This window comes from Eptatretus burgeri, chromosome 15 (genome assembly GCF_056783735.1).
Source record: "Eptatretus burgeri isolate ZD-2024b chromosome 15, Ebu_testis_v1, whole genome shotgun sequence".
NCBI lineage: Eukaryota > Metazoa > Chordata > Myxini > Myxiniformes > Myxinidae > Eptatretus > Eptatretus burgeri.
Window position 1 is genome coordinate 2,403,101 of NC_140975.1, and position 12,500 is coordinate 2,415,600.

General features: G+C 45.0%; 1 protein-coding gene across 1 annotated transcript in view; it reads right to left on the minus strand.

Moving 5' to 3' along the window:
- Nucleotides 1–5,027: 5,027 nt before the first annotated feature.
- The window catches only part of LOC147011313 (unconventional myosin-VI-like), a 7,722-nt gene continuing 249 nt past the window's right edge, over nucleotides 5,028–12,500 (minus strand). Inside the window, exons 1-5 of the mRNA XM_085855980.1 lie at nucleotides 12,304–12,500; nucleotides 7,566–7,669; nucleotides 7,242–7,373; nucleotides 6,877–7,101; nucleotides 5,028–6,771 (exon numbers count right to left, since the gene is read on the minus strand). The exon at nucleotides 12,304–12,500 is cut by the window's right edge and continues 249 nt beyond it. Of these exons, the coding sequence (XP_085712106.1) occupies nucleotides 6,572–6,771; nucleotides 6,877–7,101; nucleotides 7,242–7,373; nucleotides 7,566–7,669; nucleotides 12,304–12,500 (858 nt within the window). The 3' untranslated portion in view covers nucleotides 5,028–6,571. The remainder of the gene's footprint in view (nucleotides 6,772–6,876; nucleotides 7,102–7,241; nucleotides 7,374–7,565; nucleotides 7,670–12,303) is intronic.

Sequence of the window (12,500 nt, forward strand, 5' to 3'; positions counted from 1 at the left end):
TCATCACACAGGTCTCTCTGGACGAGGCCCCAAACACACAAGCCTCTCTGAACAAGGCCTTAACAAACTTGGCTTGGCTCCATAACACAGGTGTTCTCTCACACACACACACACACACACACACACACACACACACACACACACACACACACACACACACACACACACACACACACACACACACACACACACACACACACACACACACACACACACACACACACAGGACTAGGCTCCATCACACAGGGGTGTGTCTGTCTGTCTCTCAGGCTCCTCCACCCCATCATTGCCTTTCAATGTAAAGCTTCAAGAACACAAAGGAATTAACATCCACACAATCAGTTGTGGAGTGAAACCTTTATCTTTAATTTCGAGCACATCACAACCGTTTCCTCCTCTTTTTTGAATCCAGGAAATTGATCCAGGTCGTGAAATTGACCGATTGAGTCAGTCCCAATGAGTCGCAGAAGTATTTTGCTGAAGTGCCGTGACAGGTGAGAGAGGTACCCGCACCCAGCCAATTGGCATGACGACGATTGAAATCACCACATATGAGAAAGAGAGAGTTGGGATGAGAGGATCGAAGTTGGTCCATGTTTTTGACGAGCGAGGTGTAAATGGAGTCATCACTGTTTGGTGGACAGTACAACACACATAAAGAAGAGGTGGCAGTGGAGGGGAAGCCATAGCCAGAGGTATTCCTGGGGGAGTGAGGGCAGTGCATGGACAGTGAGGAATGGAGTCTAATGAAGAGAGCAACTCCTCCACTAGGACGAGGCTCAGGTCTGTCATACCGGAGGAGAGAGTAACCGGGGAGAGATACTTGGGACTCACAGACGTCTTGAGGGAGGAAAGCTTCTGTTAGGCAGATTATGTCTGGTTTGTCAGGAGCAACCTGTATGAAAAGATGTGAAAGGTTTGAGTGAAGATCCCTAGGATGTTTGAGGTCCACACTGTAAAGCAAGTTGGAGGGGAGGAGGCTTTGGGTGCAAGGAAGGGAGAGGGAGGAGGGGGTGGTGGTTGGGAGGGCTTTTGAAAGAGTGTGGGGGATTGCAGAAGAGTGGGGGGAGAGGGCCGGATGAGAAGGAGAAAAGGCTCGGTGGTGATGGGATGAGGGACAGTGGGGAGTAATAAGAGAGGAGGCAGAGGGAAGCTGAACATTGGAGGAGGTGGAGTGATGAGATGGAAGAGAGAGGGCAGGGGAAGGAGTCAGCTTTGTGGATGTGGGGGGGGGGGCAACTTTGAGAAGGGGAAGTGACGGGGAAGATTGGAGGGAGAATGGTGAGGGTGGAGTTTTTGAGAAAGGTGAGGGGAAAGCTTGGAGGGTGAAAGAGTGTGAAGGTTGCTTTAATTAGATTAACTGGAGCGCCACTCAGTAAAGCACATACGTCCGCCAGGGTGAACAGTTGACGTTTTGTATCCCACTGATAAGCCGGATCTGAATCCGGACCTGAACCAAAATCGAATCGGCTTGTTCTTGTCACCTAGCCAACTCATCCACCAAGTTTTGTCATAATCCGTCCACAACTTTTTTCGATATCATGCGATGCTGTATATCGTTTTTTGCCCCAATCTCTCAATCGTGAAGAATCACGAAATAAATCATCGTATTAAGATCTTCACCAAAATCTAAGGAATTCGTCCTTGTCCCACACCAAACTTGTCCACCAAATTTTGTCAAAATCTGTCAATAACTGTTTGAAATATCATGCTCACAGACAGACAGGCAGACACAAGGACAAAAAGGGGTGAAAACATAACCTCCATCTCCCTTATGAGGTAATAAGGTAATAATAAAGTATTATAGGCCGACACCAGCACTGCACCAAATATATTTTGGATATAAAAACATGATTAAGGAAACAAACTGTGGTTAAAAATTGATGGCAATGGAAATGCAACAACATTCCATTTAATGGTTGTATCGTGTAAAGCCATTGGCCCTCAGATATACATTTGGCTGATTCACTCAAACTACACCCAACGTCAATGTTAACGAGACTTGGGCCTTTCCACAAATTTTTCCAGAAAAACCCAAAATACCACAAAACCCTCAAATACCAGAAAAAAAACCCCAAATAAGATCTTTTTCCGACATGTATTGCTGAACAAGTAATGAAAAATCCCTTTGTACATCACCCACACAAATACTACAAGACTGCCGGCTCAAAGAGATTCCTCGGCGCGTCTTCGTCCACTCTGACCAAGTGTACGAGAAACTGAACTCCGATTGCCGTGCATTCGTATTCCGCCGTCAAATCCCTTCGTTTGAGCCTCCAACGCAATGGCGAGAGGAGAACGCTCACCAAACTAACGGTGAACCCTCTGACCCGTTGCACTTTCTCTTGTCAGTCATTGGCTCGAGAATGCTACGGAGAACACCAAGGGAAAAACTTTAATCATAGCAACGATAATCGTTAGCTCGTGGCTTAGATTCCCATAAAGCATTCGCCTTGACAGTTACAACAACCTGGGGTGATGCCCTGAAGCTGCTCAACCAGCCACGTGACACCACCATCCTCCCACCGCCACCACCCTCTCTCACCAGGAATAATGAAATCTCGGATGTGACACAGCTTTTACAGCTTGATGTGCTTGAGTTGGAGAATGCATGTGTGTTAATCATGCACAAAGCTGTGAAACTGCCATTTCATGATCAGGGTGCACCCGTTCTTCTCGTAGTAATGAGCAATTAGCAAATGCCATGAGCCTGTACGCCGCCGAATCCCGATCCACTCGTATTTCACGAACAGCTTTTCCTTACTGACTTTGAGGTGAAGGATTCCACTGCCACGCCTTCGGCATTCTGGCCTTCATAATAATGCCTGCTCGTCAAATCGTCTGCTCACAGGATACTCCGTGTGCATCGCACGGCTGTGTGCAAGCGAGACAAATAATAATAATAATAATAATAATAATAATAATAATAATAATAATAAACTGTGGCACTCGATTTAAGGATGGACATGAACTTGGATCCTTTGGCTGAAATACCTTCCACACTCAAATATGCTTTCATAACTGGTCATGTAAAAATAATCCATTAAAATGGTCAAATGCAGACCATCCACATATATATATATATATATATATATATATATATATATATATATATATATATATATATATATATATATATATATATATATATATATATATATATATATATATATATATATATATATATATATATATATATATATATATGGTGTGTCGGATCATGGAAAAGTGACATGACAAAGGGTTGAAGGTCAGCACACTGGAAAATGAATGATTAAAAACAAGTTCAGGTGGGACAAACAGAATCTGCTTTGGTGGAAGAAAGGTAGGTTGGAGCTGCTGACAATAAGCTGTCAACCCAAAGTGCTTTCATTACCATCAGGCCAGCCAGCATTCCCAGGTTCATAGGCTTTCAACTTCCGCACAAGTGGCAGCAGTACATCTCCTCTTGATCATCAAGGCGTTCATAATAAGCTTGTTATCCAAGATTCACAAAACAAACTGAATGTAAACATGCCAAGCATTTGGAACGAAGTCGAGCAAATAGGTTAGGCCAAGTACGAAATATATGGACAAGTTCCTCCGTGAGCCTTGAAGAATGCAAACACAAGTAAATAGGACCAAATTTGCTAATCAATATTGGGTGGTTAAAACAAATATTCATGATTGTAAAGGGTCAACAGAATAAAACATTGGTCGTAATGAGTCTACTAGCCAAGGCTGAACAAATTTGTGCAGGTGTAAGGTGCAGGTGCAGCCATTCCCACGAAATGATAGATGAGGGAAGCATGATGTCATGATGGCTACTCTTTGTCTCGCAAGTATGAAAATAACTAGAAGGGCACTCTATGACGTCACCAGATATGACTCCACCCACATTATTACATCATTATACATACTTGTATCAAGTTTAATTTAAATCCCTGAACCCAGATTCAAAATATTAAATAATTCTGGCTGCCAGACCATACGTCCAATCAGGTAGAAATTTAAAACATATATTCCCCATGACTACGACATCATAATTGTGAAGTGGCACGTTGATTGATAAAGCAGTTCAAGAGAAATTTTTTTTTTAAAGATTTTCATTCAATCCAACTTGGCTGCCGGACCAGGTGACCTTTTATTTGTGAACAACCTGGTATCCCAAAGGCTTGGGAAACATGTGCATGAAGTTTCCCCTCAATCTGTCAAGCCGTTCTGGAGATGATGATTTTTAAAGGTTTTAGGGTAAATCCAATATGGCTGCCAAACCATGTGATCTATGACATCATATGTGGAGAACATTTTGTTCCTCATGGATAGGAGATCATACCTGTAAAGTTTCACCTCGATCTGTTCAGCCATTTCGGAGAACATTTTTTAAGGGTTTTATGTTTAAAAAAATAAAAAAAATGGCTGATGAACCACGTGACCAATGACGTCATCAACTTCTCCTCCCCTCCCCACACTCTGCCCCGACCCCCAGCCATACAATTTAGTCCGAGATGACCCTCCAAATTTTTCATACTGATCGGATAAAGCGTTCGACATTTGCAATTATGACGTCACAACGAAGCCACCTATGACATCAAAAATATATATCGCACTTATTCCCCATGCAGAGTACTTGACACGTGCCAATTTTTAATTTTTTTTTTACATGGACCAGTTTCAGGGATACAAAGGTCCAAAGTTTTTCCTTTTTTTCCAACATGGCTGCCACACCGCGTGACCTATGACGTCATAATTATAAAAACATTCTTCATGAGTAGTGGCAACAATGGTGAAAATCGTGTCAATCGGATAAGCAGTTGCAGAGAAAACAGAAAATTAGCACGGACAGACAAACGGACACAACAACAACAACAACAACAACAACAAGCATTTTAAGGCCATTTTCCCTGCTAAAGTGGGGGTTAGCCTTACGGACAAACGGACAACGCAAAACATAATGTCTCCGGCGTCTTCATCAGTAGAGTTATAAAAACACTAAACCATCACGTCGATGTGGACAGTCAGTATTAATCACAATCTCCAAAACACTGTTTCACAATTTCAATTACCATTTTATTTTTCCAAGTTCTGCATTGGAGTACTCCTCCCATTGACAACGAATACTCCTTCAAGGCATACATCTACAATTGACGACGTGTACTCGTACAAGGCAAATTTTATGCAAACCGTTCGAGAGATCACAGCGGACCTAACACATCGTGCAGACAGGCCTCTGCTTGATGAACGGTAGTCCAAAAGTGAGTGTTTAAACCTCGTATTCATTCCAGTTGTAGTCACAAGACCCAATTGAGTGGGCTCCGACAGTGTTACAAAATAGCAGACAACAGCAAACAGCAGGCATTCAATGGAAAATTAGACAACAAACGCAAACGATCTTAGGGGCAACAAGTTTTCGTTTCGTGCACCTCACCGTGACCTCACTGTCACAGTTCGGGTGTCACGACGACTGCGGAACATTTGGTGTCCCCCACGTGACCTGAGATGTACGGATTTGTACTGCTGGGGATTGGCCCAGGTCCACGTCTAGTGCTTACACTCGTACTTGCTACAGTGATAAAGGAAGTGAAAAAAAAATACAGCAGCAGAGGAAAGGTGTCCATACCCCGAAAACAACCTCGACTCCACCATTTAAAACGATGTATTATCAAACTCACAAAACCTGTCAATATCACACCAGAAAAAGGCTAAATAGACATATAACCTCGAGAAAACATCCGCAGCTGGCAACGTGTTCGGTCTCAAATGAGGTGATGTATTCTTTGGGAATGACAGAAAATTGGAACAGACTTTGGAATACAGTGATCAGGGAATGCTGGCATCTAGGAATACAGTGATCAGGGAATGCTGGCACCTGCTTTGTAAAGCAAATTCAAGGTCCATGTAGCACATGGTGATGAAACAAAAATGTGTGCGAAGCAAAGATTAACTCAAAATGCACAAATAATGTAACAATGACAATACAATAGTACACATCATACATGTGTGCTTTGTCTGCAATGGGAACACAACGCACAACATCCACTCCACTCCTCATCACAGTGATTAATAACAAGTATAATCAACTTACTGCCTCATACATTAAAATGCTCAAACTCACAGAAACATTATTCAAATAATCAAAATCAAATGACCCAAACATTTACACACTCCAATACCAGAATATTCAACAAAAGAGATTCTACGTTGTCCAATAACATTCTGAGAGACACGCACGAGTAAAGAAAGAGAGACATGACAGACAGAGCACAGGGCCAAAATGGAATCCTTAAGAACACGGGGGCAAAAATATAGTGCAGAGTGAAGAACGCGAGGTTTGAGATTAAGACTTTGATGCTATAAAGCATCGCTATGAATAAGATTGATCTTTGCTGAGTAAGAAACGTGCGATATATGTTAGGCAAGGCACGCTTGCAGAGCAATCAGAGGCTCGCCTGACCTGAGTGAACGAACGGCCGGGAGGGGTGTGAAGGAAAGTGGGCTTTTGGACTTCCTCAAAAACAAGGCGTATATTGTCACGACGATAGACTGAGCAAGGTCAGCCCTGAAGGCTGAATTCAGCCCGAGCCACGACTAACTAGCGTAGCCGGTGTTGTAGCTTGGCGGTGGCATGCGTTGGTCGAGCCTGACGGCTTTCTACTGCCCGCTTCAAGTACTCGAGGCCTCCACACTGCTCCCAGACCTCCTCAAACTGCCTGGAGAGGATCTCGGCACCCTGCTTCCGTGTGAGGCCAGTTTCATTCAGGCTTAGCTCACACATCTCTGTGTCATCTTTTCCTGTGGTGTCACAAAAGGATTACGCTTTCAACAAGCCACATAATGATCCTGACGGATGTTTTGTAAACACGAAAGCTAATGATGCAACGGATAGCAAGGACTGACCTGCTATCAACAGGACAGGAGGCTTGTCTGGGTGGAGCTCCATTTGCCGAGCAATCCATTGCCCGTCAAAGTGCGCGTACCACCAGCCCTTCTTGGTTTGCAACTCCTTATAATGGTCCGACGGACGAATAAATGGGATTCGAAAATAACGCTGAGCCTTGATCTCGACCGCACACTGCCGTGTCACTGGTACTAGTAGTCCTTTAGATGCTCCCACGTGTTCAGCTAGGTGGTACACAATCAACCAAGAACTAGGGTTTCAGAGATGGACATCTATGCTGATGACAGAATGCGAAAGTCGAACAGCTGACGAATGCCAACACACAAAGCAAGCAAAGAATCTTAAGGAACTGAAAAGATATTACCATGCTCAGTAATGGCACGAGGTGCTCTTTGTTGCTCCTCATCATTACGCTTGCGATTCTTAGCTTTCCACGCATGGTACACTTTCAAGCGGCGATGGAACTCTTCCCTACAAGCCTCAAGAAGCTCAATATCTGTCGAAAGTTACAACATTCATTCAAAAGTTGAACAAATCAAGGGCACAACAAAATGTTGCAAGAATTACTTGACACTCATCAACAATCAAAACCAGACAGTCTGGTGCATTAGGCATTTAAGGTGTGCTAAGGTATAAAATTCCACACCCAATTATATGCTTACAGTAGACGTCACGTTACAGAACATACCACATGAGGTGTTTATGGTGTCTCGCAGCTCAGCGTACTTCCATTTACTCAAGTCATACTTCTTGGGAGCCTGTATTGCTTGTTGACTCTGTACTTGCTGGGTTCTGCAAACGACAGTATTAAAAAATATATATAATATATCGGGGGGCATGGGGGAAACTGAGAGGTGAGGGCGAGTAGGAGTAGTAGAAGAGAGCAGACAGTCGGGAGGGGGGTGGGGAAATGAAAAAAGGAGAAGACATCAGTGAGTGCTGCAAGGAGGTCGAGATAAGTTGGGAGGATGGGAAGTGGAGATAAGTCAATTGGTAAGAACAGGAGGAAAGAGTGAAATTGATAAGAAGGTTAATACATGAAGAGAAGGAGATAAGGAGAAGGTTAAGAGACAAAGAGGGCAAGACTGGGACATTGGGGTACAATGGACAAAATCAACAAAGTGTGGGATTACAAACAAAATAGGCAAACCTTTCAGAGAGAAGGACGAGTTGAGAGTGTCTTGTAGAGAGAACGACTAGTTGAGAAAGTCTTTCAGAGAGAAGAAATTGTTGAGTCTTTCAGAGAGGACAGGTTGAGGGAGTCTTCCATAGAGGACTAGTTGAGAGCGTCTTCCAAAGAGAAGGACGACATGAGAGAGAGTCTCCCAGAGAGAAGGGATCATTGAGAGCCTCCCAGAGAGAAAGGATTATTGAGAGCCTCCCAGAGAGAAAGGGTTGCAGAGAGTCTTCCGGAGAGAAGGGATCGTAGAGAGTCTCCCAGAGAGAAGGGATCGTAGAGAGTCTCCCAGAGAGAAGGGATCGTAGAGAATCTCCCAGAGAGAAGGGATCGTAGAGAATCTCCCAGAGAGAAGGGATCATTGAGAGTCTCCCAGAGAGAAAGGGTTGCAGAGAGTCTCCCAGAGAGAAGGGACCGTTGAGAGTCTCCCAGAGAGAAGGGACCGTTGAGTCTCCCAGAGAGAAGAGATCGTTGAGAGTCTCCCAAAGAGAAAGGATCATTGAGCCTCCCAGAGAGAAGGGATCGTAGAGAGTCTCCCAGAGAGAAAGGGTTGCAGAGAGTCACCCAGAGAGAAGGGATCGTTGAGAGCCTCCCAGAGAGAAAGGGTTGCAGAGAGTCTTCCGGAGAGAAGGGATCGTAGAGAGTCTCCCAGAGAGAAGGGATCGTAGAGAGTCTCCCAGAGAGAAGGGATCGTAGAGAATCTCCCAGAGAGAAGGGATCGTAGAGAATCTCCCAGAGAGAAGGGATCATTGAGAGTCTCCCAGAGAGAAAGGGTTGCAGAGAGTCTCCCAGAGAGAAGGGACCGTTGAGAGTCTCCCAGAGAGAAGGGACCGTTGAGTCTCCCAGAGAGAAGAGATCGTTGAGAGTCTCCCAAAGAGAAAGGATCATTGAGCCTCCCAGAGAGAAGGGATCGTAGAGAGTCTCCCAGAGAGAAGGGATTGTAGAGAGTCTCCCAGAGAGAAAGGGTTGCAGAGTCTTCCGGAGAGAAGGGATCGTAGAGAGTCTCCCAGAGAGAAGGGATTGTAGAGAGTCTCCCAGAGAGAAAGGATCGTTGAGAGTCTCCCAGAGAGAAAGGGTTGCAGAGAGTCTCCCAGAGAGAAGGGACCGTTGAGAGTCTCCCAGAGAGAAGGGACCGTTGAGTCTCCCAGAGAGAAGAGATCGTTGAGAGTCTCCCAAAGAGAAAGGATCATTGAGCCTCCCAGAGAGAAGGGATCGTAGAGAGTCTCCCAGAGAGAAGGGATTGTAGAGAGTCTCCCAGAGAGAAAGGGTTGCAGACAGTCTCCCAGAGAGAAGGGATTATTGAGCCTCCCAGAGAGAAAGGGTTGCAGAGAGTCTCCCAGAGAGAAGGGATTGTAGAGAGTCTCCCAGAGAGAAAGGATCATTGAGCCTCCCAGAGAGAAAGGGTTGCAGAGAGTCTCCCAGAGAGAAGGGACCGTTGAGAGTCTCCCAGAGAGAAGGGACCGTTGAGTCTCCCAGAGAGAAGGGATTGAAAAGAGTCTCCCATAGAGAAAGGGTTGCAGAGAGTCTCCCAGAGAGAAAGGATCATTGAGCCTCCCAGAGAGAAGGGATCATTGAGAGTTTCCCAGAGAGAAGGGACTGTTGAGAGCCTCCCAGAGAGAAGGGACCGTTGAGAGCCTCCCAAAGAGAAGGGACTGTTGGGAGCCTTCCAGAGAGAAGGGACCGTTGGGAGCCTTCCAGAGAGAAGGGACCGTTGAGAGCATCCCAGATATAAGGGACCGTTGAGAGTCTTCCAGATATAAGGGACCGTTGAGAGCCTCCCAGATATAAGGGACCGTTGAGATTCTCCCAGAGAGAAGGGATCGGTGAGAGTCTCCCAGAGAGAAGGAACAGTTCAGCCTTCCAGAGAGAAGGGATCATTGAGAGTATGCCAACATGAGGCATGGCATTCAAGCAGCCATGTTAGATGGGAAAGTGTAGAGCGGGGGGCAGGGGGTGAACTCTGACCATGGAAGTTGAATCAGGGGAGGGGGTGAGACTGTACTTCTGTCGAACAAGTAAGAATGAGAGGGACATGAAAGTGGAAGCCTCCACTCAAACCCCTCCCCTGAACCACCAACATTCAGGCTTGTGAGGGACTGTGTGGGACCTCGGGATGTCATCACTGTGTTGGAACCATCGACGGATCAATCATTCTCGCACTTTGTGTGGACACAAACTTGATTTTAATCCTTCAGCAAAAGGCCCGGTGTCTGATATAGGGAAGAGACATGTTAAACACAACTGCTCTGTGCACATGCAATTACCCATCTGCATGGTTGCTCATATTTCGTTATTTTATCTTGAAGAAAAACCAAGTTTAAGTTGTTGTAAATTGTTCACAATACTTTTAAAGGGACATTCAAATTTAATATTTCCCTTTCTTTTTGAAATAACTTATTTCCAAATCATTACTGTTCCCAAGGTACCCATCGACAGCTCCGTATCCTTCGTCCTGTTAATATCTGGAGCTCAGGGATTGTTTCAAATTGCTGACTGCATGGATTCCAAATACACAACATCCGTTTTTATCGGCATCGGCTGCACCAACAACGCGACCGTCAAACGACATGTCCAAAGTCAAACTTGCTCCCTCGTCTCCAATCACACACGGCCCTACAATTCCATCTCGATGTTGGACAAGAAGAAGAAAAGGCTCAGGTTCGACTCCCATGTCCTTCGTCCTTTCATGATGTTGTTACTCCGTCATCGAGTCCCTTGCCCCTGAAGCAAGTTCAGAGGTCAAATTAAAAAAAAAATTAAAATTGGATTAGTTTGCTAAGGCAAAAAAAAAAAAAAATTATTTTGGAATAATTATTCCATTTTTTTTTTGTTTATTCACAGTGACCTGGATACAGGAAAACATTTTGCTGTCATCGCATACATTCTAATTCTCATTCGTCCCACTCTTCCTGTCCTGCTCGTGAAACCATTGAGGCAGAGACAGCGCTGTCCAGGTCTGCTGTCACGATGAACTTGTGAAAAACCCACATGAGCATTGCACAACTCTCCTTTTTGGGTGGTGGCCCATGGTAATGCCCTGCGGAGATCTTCCGTTAAACGTACTCGATCCCAGAAATCCCACACATTTTCATGATGTATTTATGGTTTGAAACGTTCACATTCATTTTACTATTTTTTGCTTCGTCTTGAAATTGCTTCTCACCTAACCGCTTACCCCAGGAATGATAAATTAAAAAGAACAAGAAATGCTGAGATTCAATGGAGAACTCTCAATCTCCAAGTGCCATCGGTGAGCTCGCCATATTACGTATTCCCAAAGAAGCATTTGCAGCAATTTGTCAGCAAGCAGCCTTTCACTCGCACTCACGCACTCAACCCTCCATACCCCCCTCCCACCCCCCCAGAGCACACCTATACAGGGAGACAAATGACCTTCAGTACGCCTGCCTTCCTAAAAGATGCTGCACAGCACTTTATACTTACATTGCAAATATCAGAGTGTATACATTAGTCGCCAAATTCAAACACCAAAGACCTTTTTCGATTCGGGGAAACAGCAGCAATAAAGGTTTGCCGTTAGTCTTCTCGAGTCTGAAGGAACAACCAAAGACTTGGTCTAAACATCAACACTATGACCAATGCCCATGTCTTTTTGGCTTACCATCATGTTGAGTCCATTCCACTTTGGCCTCGTGCTAGTTACTGCTGACTAGTTTATAAGAACACATGAGCTGTGTCGCACAGACTAAGGCCCGCCATTCAATCCGACACGCGTCTGTCCCCGATCCGTAACACATGATAATGTGATGCGGTGACCATATCAATGCTGTGAAAAAGCCGGGCTGTTGAGACCAAATTGTTATAAACAACGTTTGTGCTTCGTTAAATAAATGGCCCTAAAATATGCAATAGCCCCCCCCCCCAACAGGCTTCATGTCCTGATTCTGATGAGGTTTACATTTCTCTCATTTATTCCACATTGCCTCATATGCTTGTTACAATAAATGTGCAATCTCTTCCCTGAGCCTCGTACAGGGTAGAGGAACTAGAATCTGAATATTTCTCAAGGGACCTGCACGAACTGTCACAGCACTCGGTTTTAGTACAGTGTGGTATTAATGTTGTGGTTCTTTGTACAATTGACTTGCACCACAAAGCACAGCACAAACTTGGAAGAGTTTCCTTCCCCTGACAACAAGCAAACCAAGACTTTGTCCTCAAATCATCTGCACCCGTGGAGCCGTTAATTGCAGGAGCCAAACATGAACTGAAGAGGCAGAGACGATACCTGCGCAGGAGAGGGGCCTCTGTTGGAGTCGTCTCTTCACTAACAAGCTCGCCTTCACTTCGGGCGATCCGCAAAGCCAGCTCGCGATCTCGCCGTTCCTGCTCGGCCGCCGCCAGTCGACGAGACTCCTCTTGCCGCTCGATTTCAGACTGTAAATTCAACTCGTCCTGCAGTATCGCGGGATCGACGGAGGGAGC